At 46.3% G+C, this 23,697-nt stretch overlaps 2 protein-coding genes across 3 annotated transcripts; both read left to right on the top strand.

Annotated features, from left to right (window-relative positions):
* Positions 1 to 483: 483 nt before the first annotated feature.
* On the top strand, positions 484 to 2,360 carry LOC123139802 (uncharacterized). The gene is made up of 3 exons (XM_044559497.1): positions 484 to 666; positions 795 to 951; positions 1,463 to 2,360. Exons 1-3 carry the CDS (start codon positions 484 to 486, stop codon positions 1,645 to 1,647), a joined length of 525 nt encoding a protein of 174 aa, XP_044415432.1. The 3' UTR covers positions 1,648 to 2,360.
* A 2,019-nt stretch (positions 2,361 to 4,379) lies between these two features.
* Positions 4,380 to 9,697, top strand: LOC123140086 (disease resistance protein RGA5). 2 transcript variants are annotated; one of them, XM_044559813.1, is made up of 4 exons: positions 4,380 to 4,480; positions 4,596 to 4,725; positions 4,872 to 5,772; positions 7,451 to 9,697. In XM_044559813.1, the coding sequence occupies exons 3-4, from the start codon at positions 4,925 to 4,927 to the stop codon at positions 9,372 to 9,374; spliced, it is 2,772 nt and encodes a 923-aa protein (XP_044415748.1). In that variant the 5' UTR covers positions 4,380 to 4,480; positions 4,596 to 4,725; positions 4,872 to 4,924; the 3' UTR covers positions 9,375 to 9,697. The 2 variants fall into 2 exon arrangements, with proteins under 2 accessions (XP_044415748.1, XP_044415749.1); XM_044559814.1 differs by having other exon boundaries at positions 4,389 to 4,480; positions 4,593 to 4,725.
* The last annotated feature ends 14,000 nt before the right edge of the window (positions 9,698 to 23,697 follow it).

The following is a 23,697-nucleotide window of genomic DNA, read 5'->3' as shown; positions in this document are numbered from 1 at the left end:
AAGAAAGAAACCTGGGTAGTTTTGGAAGCTGAGGAGGCTAGGAGGGCATCCTCTATGAATTATTTCAGCGTTGACGCAACACACACACACACCCGCAAGTTCGTTGAGGGCATCCTTTATCGATTATTTTAGCGATGACGGCGCTGACACAACCGATCAGGACCGTCCCCGACGACAAAAGCGGTGAGTGCCCATTGTTGAATTATACCGTGCAACAATACTGATGAGCTGATCTGCATCTTGCTCGAGAGTACTAGAAACTTCTTGCTTCAGATGAAGTTAATTATGGGTAGCAATTTCTTTTTTTCTTCTCAATAAGTGGTACTCTAAATTAGATGCAAAAATGATGGTGCCCAAAAAGATTTAAAAAGTCTGTTTTTTTTTTTCGCATGAGAGAGCCGACACACTCTGTTGGGCCACGTGGTTTTGGGCCCACGGAACAGAGAGAGGGAGAGGGTGCCAGACCACGACGACGACTTGGCGATGACCACCCTTCCTGGTCGGTCGTTGTTTACGCGTTGGGGGATCCCCATCTCGCTTCTCAGTTCTCACTCCACTGCTGCCCTCGTCTCGCGGTGCACGCGTCGCCGGCGCCTGAGCTTCTCCTCGCCGGGCCAGGTGCTGGGTTCCTCCGCGGCAGATCCATTCTGTGCTAGCCAGATACGTGTACGACTACGACCACCCTTTGCCCTACGTGCTTCGCCTTCGATCTCCTTGTATGAAGCCGCCGGCGCCGGCACGCGGTTCTGTGCAGCGATTTTTGCGCTTACCTTGGTTAATCCATCCTCTTCCAGGTCCAGATCGACGGCGCCGAGGAAATAAATAACCCACTGTTCACCTGGCACGCCGACCGTCTCGCGGCGCCGGCGCCAGAGCTCCCACCTCCCACCTCCCTTCTCCTCGCCTGGATCCACAACCGAGTTCAAGCCGCGGCCGGATCCATCCCGCGAGGTACGGCACCGTCCCCTCGCTCCCTCCCTGCTTCGATCTCCTCCTGCGCCGGCACTGGGGACGCTCTGTAGCTTGTTTGCTGCACGGCTGTTGCGCTTACCTCCGTGAATCCATTCTCTTTCACGTCCAGATAGACGACGCGGAGAAGATGTTATATTTGTGTCGAATATATTATGTACGCAAGGGGTTACGTGGACTTGGAGTTGTAATTAGTGTGGTTAGGTGCGAGTTGACTAGAAGTCGGACACTTGTATCCTAGGCCTCTTATATACGAAGGGGCACCACACGTTGTAACCCATGACAACTTGATAGCAACAGGTACGCGGAGGAGCCGACGTCTTGTGCCGGCGCCCGGGTGACCGGTGTTGCGGTATCTTGGGGAGGAGCGCCCGTAGTCATGCCCCAGGGATGTAGCCATATCGGTGAACCTCGTTAACAAATATCGTGCCTCGGTGTGTCGTCTATGATCTTGCATTAGCGTTTTATTCTAACAAGTGGTATCGTGAGCAAGGTTGCGAGGAGGCTATGCGGAAGATCATCCGGAGGTACGAGGATCATGCTCGACGGGTGCCATGGAACGTGCGGTTGGTGCAAGGTGGGGCATGGCGGCGATCGCGGAGGCGGTCGGTGGTGTCAGACACTTCGGGCAGGAGGCCTGGACCGCTCGATGGGCTGCAGTCGGTAATGATCGGCTAGACGTGACGATCGAACCGGCGTAGTGGCTGTTGAAGACGTTGCGGAGGCGACGGTATCGGCTCGAGATCAGACGTTGCGTAGGCGATGGTATGAATCCCTCCTCCCCTTCCCTTATACTTCTCCTTCTCTCTCTCTCTCTCTGCACTAAATATATTGTAAACGCAAGTCCATTGTATAAGTAACGTGTCGACGCTTTTCAAGATTTGTCATCAAGCAATAATTTTCAGCAACATGTAGATTGTGTAACACAAAATTGGTACTTGTGCCATATTTGAAAGTTTTATTGTTCTATTATTGTGTATCTTTTTTCAAGCGTGTTGTTGTAACTATGAAGAAACTATTGTAAGCTTGTCATCCAGCGTGTTCCTCTTCGAGGTGCCACCGACGCTGTTTACAAAATGTGTGAGTACTTGCAGCTCTGGCGGCCGCTTAGCCACCTCCAGGACCAGGACGCCATCAGCATCATCATCGCCGACCTTCGCTAGATGGCTCTCCGCTTGGCGCCGCCGCTTCCTCCTCCACCACCAGAGCCGGATTAGCTTCTTAGCTGATGTTACGGGTTATCCGCCTTTGTTTTCGTTTTCAGGACTTGTTGAGTTGTGCCCTCAGCAGAACCCTTTTGTACTCTTAGTGGTGTGACTTTGTATGTGTGTGTGTGTCTGGGTGGACATTTGCGATACCTTGTGGCTGTGGTGGTTTTCTTTATTTATAAAGCGGGGCGAAAGCCTTTTTCGGTAAAGAAGATATAATGATCGATGCATATGTAGATAGCAGAAAGAAAATAATAATAGTCTCAATTGAAACATTTTATTGAATGGAAGAAATGCAGGTGAAAGAAAAATATAGGGCTAGCATGCAAAGTAAGGTATGAAGACTTATCCAGGATCTAATTTCCAGTTGTTCCGCTTCACTCGAACCACGATAACATCTTAATTAGATAGTCTAAACTGATGTTGTTTTACATTGTTATGTAACTGGCTAAATACAAAGTTCTTGTCAACTAAAAATATTACGATTCTCACGAAAAAAAACTAAAAATACTACAAGAGGGAGTTCTGAACACAACTGATGCCCGATGCAGCATCCGTATAGATTAATGTGTACTACAGCAACGGATGGCTAATCTGTGTTATGGTCTGAATTAAAGTTTATATAACTAATGACAGCGCACGAATCTGTCAAGTTTTACAAAGGATACGACAATGTACTCTCGTTCACGGACAAGTGGACAGGCGTATGTATAATGAACAAGTACTAATATGAGCAATACCAGTCATTTATCTTTCTTTTTTCCTATTAAAAAAGTACATGTTTGGTTTTTTGTAAATGTAGATGACTGTCATACAACTTGGTTATAAGTAAGCACGTATGCTAACACCCACCAGCTCCTTTGGCATCTAGAGCGGAGAAATATCCGAGCAACTACCAGGATTCTTCCTCTTTCTAGGGAAACAGGCGTTTGGCCCAGCTTTATTACATATACTCGGGACATAACCAAGCAACTACGCGGAACGGTGGAAGGTTGGTGGCTTCTTCCTTTTGTCAATAACAAGGGTCCAATTTGTAGTGACAGCTCACTCTATCTCAATAGAGTAAGTACCAGTCTTGCGCGTATTAACTATTAGGCTGGTCATAGTGGGAGTAACATAGGTAGTAACATAGATGCCACATAAGCAAAAATGATGATGTGGCAAGTAGTTAATGAGGAGAGAGGCAAATAGAGTAACATAATATGTTATCATCACATAGCGGTTTCCAATGCAAAATGAGTCTACAAAGTAATAAATGAAGGCAACTATGTTACTACACCTATGACACTACCCACTATGACCAGCCTTAGGCTAGTCATAGTAGGAGTAACTTAGCTAGTAACATAGCGCACTCCAAGAAATTTTTGCTTATGTGGCAAGTATTTAGTATGAGGTGGTTACATAATATGTTACTGTAACATAGCGCTTCCCAAGACAAGATGAGTCTACAAGCTAACAAATAAAGTCATCTATGACACTACTATCATGTTACTTTGCATTATGAAGGTAGTAACTTAGACTAGTGTCATGCATACTCCCTCCGTCCTTTAAAGAGTGTACTTCCAACTTTGTTGGAGGATCAAACTATCTCAAAGATTGACCAAATTTGTGCAAAAATATATCAATATTTGTGAAATCAAATAGGTATATGACAAAAGTATATTTTATCACGAATCTAATGCTATTAATTTGATGGCATAAATGTTGATGTATTATTATATAAACACGGTCAAATATAAAAAAGTTTGACTTTCCAAGAAAGTTGGATGTACACTCTTTAAAGGACGGAGGGAGTATAACACTAGTCTAAGTTACTCCCCACTATGACCAGCCTTAAGCACATACTCCTAAGCAGGCTCAGATCTAGAGGAGTTAACGTTGGAGACCACCTTGGCTCGGCTGTAAACAGGACACTTTGTTGAAACCAGGCAGAAATTGTATTACCCCGTGTCGGCAAATGGTTGGGTCTTTATACGCGTGGTTGCACATTTCGATGCCTTTTGAACTAACTTAATACTAACAACCACATGGAGAAAGCGCATGCAACTCGGCGTCCTTTCTCCTCTTATTTTAGGTTAATGAATTGTTAGCAACGCCGGGTGGGGAGAACTTTTGGAGCAACATGGGATGAACATGCACGGCACGCGTTTTGCTTAACTCAAATAGTACGTACTATGTATTATCCTGCCCACCAACTAATCAGATCAGAACCCCGTTGCCTTGTCGCTCCACTGCCCACTGCTCGCCCTTGGCTCAAGCTGCACGAGCTTCCTTCTCCTCCCCCGGTGGATCTAGCCCGCTAGGTACCAACGCTTCCTTCTCTGATATGCCGCCTCTCGTTGGCACGGGGTCGATCTGTAGCTCGTTCGGTGCAGCCATGCTCAGCCTCACCTCCATTAATCCATTCTTTTCCAGCAGGGTTCAGATCCACAACGAGAAGAAGAGGAAATAATCAACTTTTTATTGTGAGTGCATCCGACGGACACCATTACCGATCAAGCCGGCTCTGAGTTGCTGCTACCGAAGAAAAAATCCTGGCTCCACGTAGGTATGTACGACCCCATCTCTACTCTACTACGTTGCTTCAATCTTGCACTGCCTCACAGCGGCCGGCGCGGTAGCGATTCGGAGCTAGCTTGTTCACTCTTATAATGCTCGGGCATAGAGGCTTACTTACATCAATGCTTTTGTCAGGCTGTAGATTGAGAACACTATCGCTGCATTAATTGAGCTAGCTCTCAGCTAGCATGGCCATGGAGACGGCTCTTGTTACCGTGGCCACAGGGGTCCTCAAACCTGTCCTGGGGAAGCTGGTTGTTCTGCTCGGCAACGAGTACAAGCGGTTCAAGGGTGTGCGCAAGGGGATCAGGTCCCTTACTCATGAGCTCGGCGCCATGGAGGCTTTTCTCACCAAGATGTCAGAGGAGGAGGATCCCAATGTGCAGGATAAAGTTTGGATGAATGAGGTGCGGGAACTGTCCTATGACATGGAAGACGCCATCGATGACTTCATGCAAAGCATCGGTGACAAAGACGAAAAGCCAGATGGCTTCATTGATAAGATCAAGAGCTCACTAGGGAAGTTGGGGAAGATGAAGGCTCGCCGTCGGATTGGCAGAGAGATTCAGGATCTGAAGAAACAGATCATCGAGGTGGGCGACAGGAATGCAAGGTACAAGAGTCGTGAGACCTTCTCCAAGACTATCAATGCGACCGTTGACCCTAGAGCTCTTGCTATCTTTGAGCATGCCTCAAAGCTTGTTGGAATCGATGAACCCAAGGCTGAGGTAATCAAGTTGTTGACAGAAGAGTATGTTCGTTCAACAGTGCAGCAACAACAGCTACAACAACTGAAGATATTCTCCATTGTTGGATATGGAGGTATGGGCAAGACAACTCTGGCAAACCAAGTCTATCAAGAGCTCAAAGGACAATACGAGTGTCGGGCTTTCGTATCAGTTTCACGAAATCCAGACGTGACGAATATCTTGAGAACCATTCTCAGTGAAGTCGCTAAGAAAGATTATGGTTGTACGGAAGGGGGGAGTATACAACAACTCATCAACAAGATCACTGATTTCCTAACAGACAAAAGGTACATTCTATCTTTATTATTATTTTCATTTCTACTTGTCATCTTTGAATGTATAAAATAGTTACTTAGATATGTCATAGGAAGATTATACTAGTGGAATTTGTTAAAAAGTTCCATATAATTCTTTGTTCACAGTTCTCCATATGTTGTTAGAAAAAGTACTGGTCAAATGTTTGTAATAGAGACTATTGATGTTCTGAAAAAGAAGAAAACATATGGAGAGAGTACAAATAAAACCATGTCCTCGGAGCCTCCGTTTATGATTTTTTTTTTCTTTTACTTTGATATTCTACGACTTCAATACATTGACACATCGTTACTCCCTTTTATTGTGTAATTATATGGCATAAGTTTGTGTCGGGAGTAGAGCCCCATAACACTACATTTTCTGACAGTACTAACTTGGCTCACTTTTCTTTCTAATTCTCCTTGAGCTCCCTTAACATCCTGAATTATAATTTTCTGTGCACTTTATCTCATGTCAGGTTTTGCAAGTGTGGCATCCATGTTACCCACGAAAGTTGTCACACATATCACCTTTTCCTACCTCCACTACTCCATTCTCTGGGTCCCTTTTTTCTTCAGACCAGCATCGTGCCTTGATACACTCTTCTTCATCTTCTCTCTCGTCCCGCCAACCAAACGCCACACTGGTCTATTGAGACTAGCTCCATTGAGATCCACTAGGCAACAACCCCTATTGTTGCCCTACACTGCCATACATCACCGGCAATGTAGCCATCCAGAAAATATATATATAAAACTATAGTTTACTAGGTTAAGTGAGCCTAATTTATTTAATGGGAAGGATGCCCAAATCAGTAGCCTAGGAGAGGGGAAAATACATTTCTCTCTCTCTCTCTCTCTCTCTCTCTCTCTCTCTATATATATATATATATATATATATATATATATATATATATATATATATATACGATATTCAGTAGCCTAAATCAGTAGCCTAATATATATATATCACCCAGGGGGCAGAATAAGTTATTCTTCACCCGAGGTAATATTACGATTGCTTCATAAATAAATTACGTTTGGAATACAAATAGTAACATATATATTGAATTACTACGTAAAATTTGGTATAAGAAAACAAAAATATAGGTTATAAGACCAGAAAAATCGCACTATTATGTATGTTTTTGCAGTCGTAATTTTACGTAACGTAAAATATTTTTTACGGCGAGTATATATTTTCTTACATTCTCTTTTTACGTATAAACTAAGACTAAATTTACAAAACATAAAAATATGGTGCATTGATGTGAAAATAGAGAGGGGGTGAAGAATAACTATTCCTCACCCAGGGTGACGAATAGCACGACCCTCCACACCCAGATTATTGCTTTGTTGCTCATGACAACCTGAACAACGCCTACGTATGATTATTCATCTTTTAATCCATCTCTGGTCTTTCAACATAATTGTCCAGACTTGATCTTTTTGGTCGTGCATCTTTTTTAAACAATTGTTTAACCCCTTGGTGTTTGTAATGCGACAAACTAACATGGATGTGCAAAATGAATTATGTAACATATGCCCTTTTAGCACTTGTGTGTTTTATCCTTTTCATTTTCTCAATGTTAACATGTTCTATTTATTCTTTGTATGTCTATGCAACACACTTTATTTTACAGCTATGCTAATATTATTTGTCCATGTATAGGTACTTTGTTGTTGTTGACGATATATGGGACGTGGATACGTGGGATATTATTAAGTGTGCATTCCCAGCAACAACTTATACCCGTAGAATAATCACCACTACTCGTATAAACAGTGTCGCTCATTCATGTTTATCATCATTCAATGGCTGCATTTACAATATAAGGGCTCTTGGTATGGTGCACTCAAGACAGTTATTTCACAGAAGGTTATTCAAGTCTATTGAAGATTGCCCTTCATACCTTCAAGAAATTTCTGAGCAGATAATGAAAAAATGCCATGGGTTACCTTTGGCGATCATTGCTATATCTGGTTTGTTGGCTAACACAGAAAAAACAGAAGTTCTATGGAATCAAGTGAAAGATTCAATTGGTCGTGCACTTGAAAGGAATCCCAACGTCGAAGGAATGATGAAGATATTATCACTTAGTTACTTTGATCTGCCTCTTTATCTAAAAACATGTCTCTTATATCTGAGCACATATCTAGAAGATTCAACTATCAAGAAGAAGGGCCTGATAAGAAGATGGATTGCTGAAGGATTCATTCATAGCGAGGGTAGATACACGGCATATGAGTTAGGAGAAAGGTGTTTTAACGAACTACTCAATAGGGGTTTGATCCAACCTGGGGAGACAAATGACTATGGCATAGTGAAGAGTTGTCGAGTTCATGACACAATTCTTGATTTCATCATATCCAAGTCCATAGAAGAGAACTTTGTTACTTTACTTGGTGTTCCCATTCCGACAATTGGAAACCAAGGCAAAGTTGTTCGTCGACTTTGTCTACAAGGTGTCGAGGCAGGAAATTCAGCAGTATTGATAGCAGATCTCGTGTTTTCCCATGTCCGATCACTTATTGTGGTTAGAGGTCTATTGGAAATCCCTTCTTTGGAGCAGTTCAGACATCTGCGTGTTCTTGACTTGATGGATTGCTCCGAATTGGAAGATCATCATCTTGAAAATATAGTGAGGTTGTTCCAGCTGAGGTACCTGAATCTCAAAGGTGCAGAAATAAGCAAGCTCCCAGAACAAATTGGTAGTTTAGGATGCTTAGAGGTGCTGGACCTAAGAGGGACTTCTGTAAAGGAATTACCTGCATCTATTGTTAATCTCAGAAAATTGATGCATCTACTTGTTGGTCATGATGGTGTTAAATTTCCTGATGGGATTGCAAAGATGCAAGCACTAGAGACGTTAAAATATGTCAATGCCTCCATTCAGCCATTAGACTTCATGTGCGGCCTTGGTCAACTAATGAATTTGAGGAATCTGCAGCTTATGTTTGATTTCGGGATCACAAATATGGCTAGGAAGGAGCACAACAAAGCTATTATCTCCTCCATGTGTAAGCTTGGCACCCAGAATATTCGTTCCCTGATTATTCGGGATGAGAGTGGCCTCTTAGATGACGAATCTTTGTGCCTGCCTACCCTCGAGTACCTTTCTATCCATTTTCTGATCTTCTCAGAGGTTCCGACATGGGTGGGTTCCCTCAGAAACCTCCAACGGCTACGCCTTGCTGTGGAGGGGCTCAAGCAGGACGACCTCTGCTCCCTTGGGGCTTTACCCAGTCTACTCGTTCTGTGTCTGGATGATGAAACAAAGTCAAACGAAAAGCTCAGAATCAATGGTGAAGTTGGGTTCCGATTCTTGAAGATTTTTGTTTATTGCAGATGTTTTAAACCAGCAGATCTGATTTTTGGGATAGGGTCCATGCCAAAGCTTGAAAAACTAGAGCTTAATGAGCTTCACATGGTTGAAGCTAACTCTCTCGGCTTTGGAATTGAGAACCTCCCTTGCCTCACTAGTGTCAAATGCATTGTTGTTCGCGGTGATGCTGGCATTGCTGAAGCCGTGAAGTCAGCCATGAAGAGAGCAGCCAGCACGCATCCCAACCACCCTAGTCTACGCTTTTCGTGATTTCACTGATACTTTGAATTAACAAGCCAACAACAGGGGAGTTGCTTCTGCTCGTCGTTCGGCCGGCCGGCAGGTTCATCTTTCTTTTATGATACACTATTCTCTCGGTCGGATAATAATGTACATTGTAGAATTGATTAAGACTGCTACTGTAGTTCATTCTCTGTAATAACCAGTATCCGCGTTGATGGGTTAATATTATTGGGTGACCTTTCGTAGTCGTCATTCTGTAGTTGTCATGCTCTTTGGCAAATCATCATTCTGTATCCACCTGTATGTACTCATCGTACTCTTTAATGAAGCAAGCTTTTGTTCCCCGGTTACCTTCTGCTTCTTCTCAATAGTTCTCTCTATAATTCGGATGTTGTTATATATGTTTGCTTATGGTTGTTTATAGCTTAATATAAGCCTGTCGACTGGTATGTATTACTATCAATTAAATCCTTATTTTACGGTTCATCTGTTAATCAATTGCACTGGTAACCAGATTAGTACTGGCTCATTATTGGGCACTTGAGTGTGTTATAAACATGCAATATGTTACAGAGAAGGAGGAGGCGCATTGGTCACTTGGCATGGGCCAGCTGCAGCATGGCCGCACCCAATGTGTAGCGATTTATCTCATGTTTAGTTTGTTAGAGATAGGTCTCCTGTTTAAACTGATTCTATCTCTTCTCCCGATTCTCTCTGTAACCTCCCCTCTCGGTTAGGCAATCTCCACCAAGACTTGTACCTATCGATACCCATCGATCACCCTATCAATATAAACCTGCGGCCTCTCGTGTATGAGAGTTGAGACCCTTTCATAATCTTTACATGGTATACAGAGCAGGCTCCTCCATCTCATCTAGCTAGTTCTTCTTCAACCCTCCACCCAACCCGTCACCATGTCCACCTCCGCTGCACCCATCCAATCCAGCCTCAACTACAACACCTCTGAGCCACTTACCCGGACGAATTATGTCCTTTGGAAAGCCCAAGCAAGATCCCAGCTAATGGGCGCCGACTTGTATGGCTACATCAACAACACCATTGAGGAGCCTCCCAAGATCATCACCACCAAAGACAAAGACGGCAAGGATCAGGTCATCCCCAACCTTGCCTATGCCCCCTGGCTTGTCCAGGATCAACAAATTGCTGCTTACCTCTTGCGCAATCTGTCCAAGGAGGTTCTCGTCCAGGTTGCATCTCTTGAGACATCACAAAGTGAGATGAATCTGATCATTGCGGCAACACAGCCAGCGAGCCGACGCACGTCTTTGATCCGCTTAGGTGCCTCAATCTGCTCGATGACCTTGATCTTGTCTGGGTTTGCCTCAATCCCACGCTGCGACACAAAGAACCCGAGAAGCTTGCCAGACGGAACACCGAAGACACACTTCTCGGGATTCGACTTGAGGTTGATCTTACGCAGGTTTGCAAATTTTTCCTCCAGATCTTGCACAAGTGTTGCCTTGTACTTGGTTTTGACCACTATGTCATCCATATAAGCTTCCATATTTCTATGTAGATGGGGCTCAAACCAATTTGGACTGCTCTTGCAAATGTCGAGCCAGCACTCTTCAACCCGAAAGGCATCCATAAAAAGCAATACGTACCATATGGGGTGATGAATGCTGCCTTATCCTCATCTTCTCTTGTCATGAAGATCTGATGGTACCCTGAGTAGGCGTCGAGGAATGATAGCAGGTCACACCCGGCCGTGGAGTCAACAATCTGGTCGATGCGCGGTAACGGGAAGGGATCCTTTGGACAAGCTTTATTGATGTCTGTGTAATCAATACACAGCCTCCACTTTCTGTTTGCCTTGCGCACCACTATCGGATTGGCCAGCCAGGTTGGATGGAGCACCCCTCTTACCAAGCCTGCCGCCTCTAGTTTTCTGATCTCCTCCGTGATGAACTCCTGCCTCTCCAGAGCTTGCTTCCTAACCTTCTGCTTGACGAACCGTGCATGAGGACAGACAACAAGATGGTGCTCAATCACTTTCCTGGGAACACCGGGGATGTCGGGCGCTTGCCATGCAAACACATCAACATTCTCCCACAGGAAAGTGACGAGCTCGCTTTCCTATTTGCCGTCAAGGGTGGAGCTTATGGTAAAAGCCCCTCCCATGACGTCCTCCTTGACGGACACCTTCTTGGTCTCTGGTGGTGCAGCTCTGGACTTCTTGCTCTTGCTGGTGGAGCTCCCTAGCACGTCCTCGACGAGAGCGCAACACCCCGAAGAGGTGCGCTTGCCGGAGTGGGTGCGAGGGGTCTCGTCGGTCTTCTTTCCTCCCGGGGTTTCATCGGCAAGAGCAGGTGCCTTAGCGGCAGCTGCTGCGACTGCCTCCCGGTAGAGTTGGTCAGTGCAAATCAATGCATCTTTCTTGTCGGAGGGGATGGTGATGATGTTCATCGGCCCGAGCATCTTCAGCGTGTTGTAGGTGTAGTGAGAAGCTTCCATGAACTTAGCTACCGCCGAGCGGCTGAGATTCCCGTTGTAAGGCAAGGGGATCTCGGCTACATCGAAGACAATCCTCTTTGTCCTGTAGTTCAACTCGCCTCCAAATGTCACGGGCAGCGTGACCTTTTCCTTCGGCTGGCTCCTCCCCGGATTGACCCCTTGGAACGTGCCCGTCTCCTCGAGGTCTCCATCAGGGATCTGCAGCCTCTTAATCACAACAGGCGAGATCAAGTTCAGACCGGCCCCGCCGTCAACCAGCATCTTCGTCACCTTGAGGTTGCAGATTGATTGTGAGACCAACAACGGCAAGCACCCGACCGCAGTAGTGCGGTCAGGGTGGTCCTCGGTGTCGAAGATGATAGGCGTGCTGGACCAATTCAGCGGCTTCCGTGCGTCGATCGACGGCTCCACTGCTGTAATCTCACGCGCCCACTGCTTGAGCTGGTGGTGGGATGTATGCAGCGAGGCGCCACCATCGACGCACATGGCCTCTGTAGCTTTCTGGAACTCATGGTCACCGGACTCATCATCCTCGTTGTGATCATCGTCTTCCTGCTTCTTGTCGCGGCCCCGGGCGAGCCTCTCCTGCTGATTATCTTTGTCGCGGCGGCCTCCTTGGGCGCCACGTTTTTTGCCGGATCCATCATCACCCTCTTGGCCCTTTCCTTGTCCCGCCGCTCATACTCGGCTTTCTGCTTCTTAGCGAGCAGCTCAACTTGCCAGCAGTTCCGGAGGTTGTGGCTTGGTGCGGTGGATCTTGCAATACTGCTTGTCGGAGCCCCCTGGCTTGTCGGCAGCCGCCAAGGCCCAGCAAGCGACACACCCGGTAACTTCCTTGTCAGGGTCGCTTGCCTTGCACTAGTAGAAAAGGGGGCAATGGCCCAGGCCAGTTCAGCCCATTAGTCCCGGTTCAATCCAGAACCGGGACCAATGGAGCTATTTGCCCCGGTTCGTGAGCCTAGGGGGCCGGCTGGGCCACGTGGGCCATTGGTCCCGGTTCGTCCGGACCTTTTGGTACCAATTGGTGGGACGAACCGGGACCAATGGTCCTGGCTCCTGGCCCACCATTATTGGTCCCGGTTGGTGGCATGAACCGGGACCAAAGGGTTACCTTTAGTCCCGGTTCATGCCACCAACCGGGACCAAGAGTGCTGCCTATATATAGCCCCTCGCGCAAGAGCAGAGCACACTGCTCTGTTTTTTCTGGCCGAGGGGGAGAGGGCTTGGTGGTGCTCTAGCTCACCTCCTATGCACACAAGGTGCTCGATGGAATGCCCGAGCCACACTACTTAAGGTTTCTCCTCTCCAAGCTCGACCGCCAAGCTCCATTTCCTCAATATTTATCTAGGTTTAGCGGTCCGTCACGCCCCGTCCCCGTCTTCATCGCCGTCGATCACCCGCGCCGATCTCATCGCCGGCACCACCGTGGTGAGCCTCTTGTTCTTATCTTCTTTCTGAAAGGAAAAATATTATTAGTTGTTTGTTTAGATAGATACTTGTATTATTTTCTTACTTTTATTATTGCATCTTATATAGTGCGATGGTTTTGGTATCCGCCCCCGTCGGCCCTCGTCCTGTCTATGATTCGGATGTGGTATATATTATCTTTTCATAACTATTGGTTCATTTATTGTTTATGAAAATTATGCCGACCAACGTGACATAGATTTTATTTATCTAGGAGGTTGTTGAACCGGAAATTCCAACCGACCCTATTGTCGAGAGGTTAAATTTAGTTTAAGAAGAAAACAATTTCTTGAAGGAAAAAATAAAAAAACTTGAGGAGGAGAAGATGATATTGGAGTTGCATGTTGCGGATGTCGTCGATGATCACAAGATCAAGATGGATGCAATGCGCTTGAAGATGAGAAAGATTAGAAAATATTCCATTCATACCGAGGCTTGGTATCATTATGCCGTTGGATCAGTTGTTACCTTGGTTGCGATTATGATCGCATTTGTTTTCGCATTGAAATTTTTTACATAGTTTCAATGTATGGTTTAATTAATTTAGATGCTCTGCAGAGCTTTATGTTGTTAGATGAGAACTATGTATGTACTTTGGTTTTTATGTGATGATGAACTTCTATTAATTTGGTCACTTAATTATCTATTCATGATGTTCTGTAATGATTTTTGACACACTTAATTATATAAAATGCACGCAGATGAACCGGCAATGGATGTACGGTTCAAGACACATCTCCGAATACATTAAGGGCGTGCATGATTTTCTCGAAGTGGCTGAGGCAAACAAGCAGAATGGTTTTATGTGTTGTCCATGCCCTATATGTGGGAATACGAAATCTTACTCTGACCGGAAAATCCTTCACACCCACCTGCTTTACAAGGGTTTCATGCCACACTATAATGTTTGGACGAGGCACGGAGAAATAGGGGTTATGATGGAAGACGGCGAGGAAGAAGAGTACGATGACAACTATGTGCCCCCTGAATACGGTGATGCTACTGAACATCAAGATGCACCAGACGATGTGCACGATGGTGCTGCAACGGGCGAAGCTGCTGAAGATCAAGAGGAACCAGACGATGTGCCCGACGATGATGATCTCCGCCTGGTCATTGTCGATGCAAGGACACAATGCGAAAGTCAAAAAGATAAGCTGAAGTTCGATCGCATGTTAGAGGATCACAAAAAGGGGTTGTACCCCAATTGCGAAGATGGCAACACAAAGCTCGGTACCGTACTCGAATTGCTGCAGTGGAAGGCAGAGAATGCTGTGCCTGATAAAGGATTTGAGAAGCTACTGAAAATAATGAAGAAGAAGCTTCCAAAGGATAACGAATTGCCCGACAGTACATACGCAGCAAAGAAGGTCGTATGCCCTCTAGGATTGGAGGTGGAGAAGATACATGCATGCCCTAATGACTGCATCCTCTACCGCGGTGCCTACAAGGATCTGAACGCATGCCCGGTATGCGGTGCATTGCGGTATAAGATCAGACGAGATGACCCTGGTGATGTTGACGGCGAGCCTCCCAGGAAGAGGGTTCCTGCGAAGGTGATGTGGTATGCTCCTATAATACCACGGTTGAAACGTCTGTTCAGAAACGGAGAGCATGCCAAGTTGATGCGATGGCACAGTGAGGACCGTAAGAAAGACGGGAAGTTGAGAGCACCCGCTGACGGGTCGCAGTGGAGAAAAATTGAGAGAAAGTACTGGGATGAGTTTGCAAAGGACCCAAGGAACGTATGGTTTGCTTTAAGCGCGGATGGCATTAATCCTTTCGGGGAGCAGAGCAGCAATCACAGCACCTGGCCCGTGACTCTATGTATGTATAACCTTCCTCCTTGGATGTGCATGAAGCGGAAGTTCATTATGATGCCAGTTCTCATCCAAGGCCCTAAGCAACCCGGCAACGACATTGATGTGTACCTAAGGCCATTAGTTGAAGAACTTTTACAGCTGTGGAATGGAAACGGTGTACGTACGTGGGATGAGCACAAAAAGGAGGAATTTGACCTAAAGGCGTTGTTGTTCGTGACCATCAACGATTGGCCCACTCTCAGTAACCTTTCAGGACAGACAAACAAGGGATACCACGCATGCACGCACTGTTTACTTCACACTGATAGTATATACCTGGGAAGCTGCAGGAAGAATGTGTACCTGGGCCATCGTCGATTTCTTCCGACCAATCATCAATGTCGAAAGAAAGGCAAGCATTTCAAAGGCGAGGCAGATCACCGGAAGAAGCCCGCCATGTGTACCAGTGATCACGTACTTGCTATGGTCAATGATTTACACGTAATCTTTGGAAAGGGTCCCGGCGGACTAGCTGTTCCGAATGACGCTGAGAATCACGCACCCATGTGGAAGAAGAAATCTATATTTTGGGACCTACCCTACTGGAAAGACCTAGAGGTCCGCTCTTCGATCGATGTGATGCACGTGACGAAGAACCTTTGCGTGAACCTGCTAGGCTTCTTGGGCATGTATGGGAAGACAAAAGATACACCTGAGGCACGAGAGGACCTGCAACGCTTGCACGAAAAAGAGGGCATGCCTCCGAAGCAGTATGAAGGTCCTGCCAGCTACGCTCGTACAAAAGAAGAGAAATAAATATTCTTTCAATGCCTGCTCAGTATGAAGGTCCCGACTGGCTTCTCGTCGAATATAAAGGGAATAATAAATATGCCAGAGAAAAAGTTCCAGAACCTAAAGTCTCATGACTGCCACGTGATTATGACGCAACTGCTTTCGGTTGCATTGAGGGGGCTTCTACCGGAAAACGTCCGATTAGCCATTGTGAAGCTATGTGCATTCCTCAATGCAATATCTCAGAAGGTGATCGATCCAGAAATCGTACCAACGCTAAGGAGTGATGTGGTGCAATGTCTTGTCAGTTTCGAGCTGGTGTTCCCACCATCCTTCTTCAATATCATGACGCACGTCCTAGTTCATCTAGTCGACGAGATTGTCATTCTGTGGCCCGTATTTCTACACAATATGTACCCCTTTAAGAGGTTCATGGGAGTCCTAAAGAAATATGTTCGTAACCGCGCTAGGCCATAAGGAAGCATCTCCATGGGCCATCAAACAGAGGATGTCATCGGGTTTTGTGTTGACCATTCCTGGCCTTAAGAAGATAGGTCTCCCTAAATCGCGGTATGAGGGGAGACTGACTGGAAAAGGCACGCTTGGAAGGGACTCAATAATATGCAGGGACGGATATTCTTGGTCTCAAGCACACTACACAGTTCTACAGAACTCTACCTTGGTGACCCCGTATGTCGATGAACACAAGAACAGTCTGCGCTCCAAACACCCGGAGCAGTGCGACGACTGGATTACATGTGAACACATCAGGACTTTCAGCAGTTGGTTGGAAACACGTCTCAGAGGTGACAGCACTGTTTGTGATGAGCTGTACTTGTTGTCCAGGGGACCATCTTCGACTGTAATGATTTGGAAAGGATACGAGATAAATGGGAATACATTTTACACGATTGACCAAGATGAAAAGAGCACCAACCAAAACAGCGGTGTCCGCTTTGATGCAGCAACCGACAATGGAAATGACACATATTATGGTTACATAGTAGACATATGGGAACTTGACTACGGAGTAGATTTTAAGGTCCCTTTGTTTAAGTGCAAGTGGGTCAATCTGTCAGGAGGCGGGGTACAGGTAGACCCACAGTACGGAATGACAACAGTGGATCTGAAAAATCTTGGGTACACTGACGAACCGTTCGTCCTAGCCAATGATGTGGCACAGGTTATCTATGTGAAGGACATGTCTACCAGACCGAGGAAAAGAAAAGATAAGGAAGCGAATACATCATACAATGAGCCAAAGCGCCACATAGTTCTTTCAGCAAAAAGGGACATCCTAGGAGTGGAGGGCAAGACGGACATGTCTGAAGAGTATGAAAAGTTTCATGAAATTCCCCCCTTCAAAGTCAAGGCTGACCCAAGCATCCTGATAAACGATGAAGATTATCCATGGTTACGGCGCAATAAGCAAACGACACAAGCGAAGAAAAAGTGAAGACTTTCTCCCGCAACTATTATATATGATGATACCATGCCAACTTTGTAACAGACGAGTATGATACCATTGTCCGTTTTGTACATGCACATGCTATGGCAACTTTTTCAGAGTTCATTTGAAAACTATGAATTTGAAAACCTCGCAACCGAAGGGTGCTCACACCGGTTTATAAGCCCGTCCCTCTACACGCCTTCTTGAGCTCACAAACTTGTGATTCACACAAATTTCAAAGAAAACTAACGGCACAAAAAGAAAGTTTATAATTTTGCTGACCTAAAAGCAAAAAGAATTAAAAAATAAAGCAAAAAACCAAAAGAAAATAATTAATGCAGAAAACAAAACAAAAAAACTGGAAAAAAATAAAAATAGCAACAATGAGTATTTTATTGTAAGTAGAAACAAAATAAAATGAATAAAGCAACAAAGAAAACAAAAAAAGTGTTTTCAAATTTGAAAACTAATGGCACTAACAGAAAGTTTATAATTTTTCTAAAACTAAAAGCAAAAAGAATTAAAAAATAAAGCAAAAAACAAAAGAAAATAAATAATGTAGAGAACAAAACAAAAAAACTGGAAAAAAATAAAAATAGCAACAATAAGTATTTTGTTGTAAGTAGAAACAAAATAAAATGAATAAAGCAACAAAGAAAACAAAAAAAGTGTTTTCAAATTTGAAAACTAATGGCACTAACAGAAAGTTTATAATTTTTCTAAAACTAAAAGCAAAAAGAATTAAAAAATAAAGAAAAAACAAAAGAAAATAAATAATGCAGAAAACAAAACAAAAAACTGGAAAAAAGTGCCACCTACTGGGCCCCCACGGCCTGAATACGACTAGAAACCCTACCATGGGCCAGGATTCAGGCCCGCAGGAGGCCCAGTAGGCCCACAGGCATAGATTACAGGGATAGGCCCGAAAGCCTGCTTAAGAGAGGAGCTCGAGAGGGAAGGCGCACCGCACCTTATAAACAGGTGCGCCTCCCTCTCAACTAGCGAGGTGGGACTAAATATTAGGTTCGGGGCAGCACAGGCCTTTGGTCCCGGTTGGTGGCACCAACCGGGACTAAAGGGGTGCATTAGTCCCGGTTCGTGCCACGACCCGGGACTAATGCCCCCTTTAGTCCCGGTTGGTGCCACCAACCGGGACCAAAGGCCGCCGCTTCCCGCCCTTTGGGCTGCTGAAAATTGGCCTTTGGTCCCGGTTGGTGGCACCAACCGGGACTAAAGGGGGGCATTAGTCCCGGATCGTGCCACGAACCGGGACCAAAGCCTTTTCTATATAAGCAAAGACTTGGCGTTTTTTCAGATTTCATCGCCAGTTCCCCGCCCCGACGACGCCGCCAGGCTGCCCGAGCTCGCTCCGACAACGTCGTCAGGCTGCCCGTGCTCGCCGTCGCCGTCGCCCCGCGCCCCTGCCCCGTGCTCGCCGTCGCCGTCGCCCCGCGCCCCTGCCCCGTGCTCGTCGTCGCCCTGCCCCTGCCCCGTCCCTCCCCCGCGCCGGCGCCCTCGCGCACCGCCCCCGCCGTCGCCTCGAGCTCCCCTGCTACGGGCTCGCCGTCGCCGCCCGCTCCTCGTCGCCGTCGCCCTGCCCCCCTGCCCCGTCCCGCCCTGCGCGCCGGCGCCCTCGCCTGCCCCCGCGCTGTGAGCCGCCGCCCGGCTCTTTAATTTAAGCTCTTTTTTTATTTTTATGCTCTATTTTTTATGTTTTATTTTTTTGTTCATATGTGATGTATATGTGTATGTGGCTATAATGTATATGTGTATGTGAACAATGCAAAAGATAGTTTTTTAGAAAAATTAGGATTTTTTTCTGTTCATAGATTTTTTTGGTGATATTAATTAGTGTAAATATGCAAATGTTTGTATATTCATATGAACAATGAATTAGGCAATACTACTTCATGTATTTTTTAGAAGGAAGAAGAAGAAAAAGAATGAGAGGAAAAAGGAAATAAGAAGAGGGAAGAAAGGAGAAGAAGAGGGGAGAGGAGGAGAAATAAATAATAAGAAGAAGAAAAAGAAGAAAAAGAAGAGGAGAAGAAGAAAGGAATAGAGGAGAAGAAGAAAAAATAGAAAAAATTCTATTTTTTCTTCTTCTCCTCTATTCTTTTCTTCTACTCCTCTTTTTTTTTTCTTCTTTTTCTTCTTCTTCTTCCTTCTTCCTTCTTCCTCTTTTCTTCCTTTTTCCTTATTTTCCTTTCTCGAGGGATAAGAAGAAAAAGAAGAGGAGAAGAAGAAAGAAAGGAATAGAGGAGAAAGAAGAAACTTTGACACGAGGGGGGGTACCGATACCCCTCCCCGATAACATTATTTTCCCATGTATATGTATGTTGCTTCGTTGTCGATATAACGAGGGTGTCGAGGATCACCGAGGGGTCGAGGGTAGGGAACTAGGGTAGAGGGTCGAGGGTCGTTAAGGGGTCAAGGGTCGAAGGTTTCAGGGTCGAGGGTCGTTAAGGGGTCAAGGGTCGAAGGTTTCAGGGTCGAGGGTCGTTAAGGGGTCAAGGGTCGAAGGTTTCAGGGTCGAGGGTTCCTATAGTGTCAAAGTATTGAAGAAATCCATGGCTTCATCATTAGCCGGAAGTAACCATGGCATGATGGTAGTCCTCCAAAGTTATTCTGGAATGGAGTCCCGGATAGGATAATTTGCCTTTTTGTACGAATTTCAGCAAAGGCCTTCCAAATAACGATATTCGGAAGGTTCTTGCTGAACTTTGTACCAAAAAGCGAATTATCCTATCTGGGACTCCGTTCCAAAATAACTTTGGAGAGCTTCGTACCATCATGCACCTGTTACTTTCGCCTAATGATGAAGACATGGTTTTGTTGAATCCTTTGACACTAGGCAACCTCCCGACCCCTCGGCGATCCTCGACCCCTTGACCCTCGACCGCTCGGCGATCCACGACCCTCTACCCTACCGCGGGCGTCGATGCCCACGTCACTTGTGGGACATAGATGTAGTGTTCAACGCCGACCCCCTCCCGATAGCTTCAACACGTGGGGGGGGTCGATATTACCCCCTCCTAGCTTGAAGCGTTCTCGAGGCCACCCCCTAACCCTTGAAGCGTTGTCGAGGCCACCCCAAACCCTAGAGAAGCAGCGTCGAGGCCACTAATATGATTCCTTATTGTGATTAGCTAGCTAGTTCTACGTTTGCCACTAATATATCCATATCTGTCATGTTTGAATAATAATTGCCATGTTGTAAATATTTGTAGAAACTATGGACACCCCCCGAGACGAAGCACAAGAAGCGTTGTTGAGGGACATAATCGCACAAGGAAGTGATGCCGTCTCCTCGTTGATGTTTCTCAACGACAACGATGGTCTGGAAGGAGAGGGTGAAGAAGCAGCTGGCTATGATTTACATGGCTCCGATGACCCAATGCCGGTGCAAGAAGGAGAGGGTGAAGAAGTAGACCGTGAGGACGGCTCCGGTGATCACCAAACCGAGTCCGGCCAGGTATATATATTAGTTAAGCCTGTGCTGACTAGCTAATTGATGCATTCATTGTTTTGGTATGTACACATATTAATTAACTCTCGTCTTTGTTCTTTTTTCTAGCCCTCCGGATCGAGCACAACTTCGGTAAAGAGACGAGGCCCGAAGAAAAAGTTGAGCTCGGATGAAAAGTTTGAGATCATACAAATCGCGCGCGACGGCCAACCGATTGAACCCTACCGGACAAAGAAGGCATTTGTTGCTCAGTGCGGGGTTCTGGTTAGGGACAAGATCCCGATCAGCATCCAGCAATGGTATAAGCCTAAGAACGAAGACCCTGAGGTGTCTTATGTCAATGAGATGCAGAAAAAGAATCTTTGGACTGAGCTGAAGTCAAATTTCACCCTACCGCCGGAGGATGATCCGGAGAAGCCAGTTATAGAGCCATTAATCAAGTCTTTTGCTCTGAGGAAGATGGCAGACCTATTCAGGAATTGGAAGAAAGACCTCAATAGGTATGTCGAAAAAAATGAGACACCAGAATTCATGGGCAAATATGAGAAGATCAGAGATGACTGGCCCGCATTTGTGGCCCACAAGACATCGGAAAAGAGTAAAAAGATGTCGGCGACAAACAAGAGAAATGCTGAGAAGAAGAAGCTTCACCATCGCACGGGGTCAGGTGGCTACCTCGTAGCCCGGCCTAAGTGGGCCAAGGCTGAGAATGATCTGCTTGATAAAGGGATCGAACCAGAGACAATGAACTGGCCAGAACGTTGCCGGACTTGGTTCTTTGGGGCCGGCGGATCCTTGGACCCTATAACAGGGAAGTGCATTTGGACGGACGAACAATTGGACATACCAGTCAAGAGGCTTCAGCAATATATCGAAGCAGCGCAGCAAGGGACGTTCGTTCCAGACAGGGAGAAGGACGAGCTCACAATGGCCCTCGGCAATCCTGAGCACCCTGGACGGACACGAGGCACGCCAGGCTCCGTTTCGTGGAAGGCTGGATTTCCGGACGCAGGGGGTTACAAAACCCAGGAGAGGAGGAAGAAACTGGAGCAGAGCCAACTGCAGGCGCTGCACGAAAGGGTAATGGGGCTAGAGGAACGAGAAGCAGATCGCAGCAAACGACCTGCCGAAGCTTCCCCCGAAGCTACCCCGCCATCTCAGCGGAGAAGCAGCGTGGCTTCCACCGAGCTGCTTCAGCCAGAGCATGCCTTGACGGCTCCTGCCAGCTATCCCGTGGATGCTATCACGGATGCTGAAAATTGCCACCTTATGGCGCAATGGAGCAATTTGAAGGTCAAGGCGGCTGTTGGCTCTGTTTATCCTACTAAACCCGACTCAACTTTTCACTGCCGGCCGATTCCAGAAGGATATGCTAAGGTGATGGTCGATGAAATAACGGAGGGATTTGAGGACCTCCGGCTTGACCACCCTACCGGTGAAGGGGAGTATCGGCTGGGTTCTGCTCTGAAGACTCCATGCCTATGGCGGAAGGATCTCATCAACCTTCCGAACTGGACGCCTCCGCCTCCTCCTCCTCCTCCGGCGAGTCAGGGCACTCCGCCTCCTCCACCGCCTCCTCCTCCGGCGAGTGACGATCAGGGCACTCGGCCGGCTCCTTCTCCGGCGCGTGGCGGCACTCCGCCTCCTTCTCCGCCTGCGCCGGCGCGCCCGAGCAGCCAGCCTCCTCCTTCTCCGCCTCGTCAGCAAGGGCGGAAGAGACCCGCCGCCGCTCCGGCTGCTCCGGCGCGTCGCAGTCCTTCTCCTCCGCCTCGTAAGCAAGGAAAGAAGACATCCGCTCCGTCTACTCTGCCGGCGTCTAGCAGTACAGCCAAAGGCGGGAGGAGATACAGATTCGGTCCTTCTCTGAAGACTCCAGAGAAGTTACCGTACGAGAGGAGCGAGGAGGAAAACGCGAAGATCGCGCAGACCGAAGTGGATGACTGGTTTCAAGGGTTGAAAGCAAAGAGACATCCACCTCCGGAGGAGAAGGTAGATCCGGTGAAAGCGAAGCGCACTCTGGCTGCCCTGACAAAACCACCCAAGTCTCCGCCGAAAGGCAACTATGAGCGCATTATTGGAAAGGCATTTGCCAAAGCGGAGAGGTCGGGAAGTACTAAAAGTGATTAAAGGATGAAAGAACGACAAGCTGGGAAACAAATTGCCCAGCTCGGTGAACAAGCGAAGCAATCGTGCCCCCCGCTAAAGGTGCCTGCTAGCGACATCGTCGATCCGAGGATGGTGCCCGGTTATGGCAATCCTGCAGATTACCTGCCCGACGATGTACATTATGATATCTTGGAGGTGCAGATACAAAGATACGAGTACGGGAAGCCTCTCGTCAAAGATGAAAGTTCTCTATCAACAATGATGCAAAGATTGCATGATTGGTACATGAAAACCTGCAAAGAGTCTGAGGGGAGGAGTACTTTGTATGTGAGAGTTAAAAAGGAGCATGACCTCCTTGGAATTGAACTGTTGCCTATTCCATTTGAGGAGTTCTATCAGTTTTTCAATCAATTGGCCATCGATAAAGCAACGGTCACCTCCTACTGTCTGTAAGTAGTACTACTTCCGTCATTAAGTCTCTCTATATAACTCAGCCCTTTCATTGCATGTATTTATAATTATCCTCACTATATTATGCAGATTGAAGATCGCCGAATTGAAGAAAAGACAAGTGGGAGATATTGGGTTCATTAACACGTATCTCATAGATGCAACTGAGGTTCAATATCGTGCCCAAGAAACCGAGGCCAACTTGCTACGATCGTTGGAAATAAATGAACACAAAGATATAATACTCTTTCCTTACAACTTCAAGTGAGTGTTACTGTCTTGTGGCATATTCGGTTTCCTTATTAGTCCAGGTTATAGTAATGTAATATTGATGAGTTA

Source organism: Triticum aestivum, chromosome 6B (assembly GCF_018294505.1).
Source record: "Triticum aestivum cultivar Chinese Spring chromosome 6B, IWGSC CS RefSeq v2.1, whole genome shotgun sequence".
Lineage (NCBI taxonomy): Eukaryota > Viridiplantae > Streptophyta > Magnoliopsida > Poales > Poaceae > Triticum > Triticum aestivum.
The sequence above is the reverse complement of the archived record's forward strand: the minus strand, read 5'-3'. Positions and strand labels throughout refer to the sequence as shown.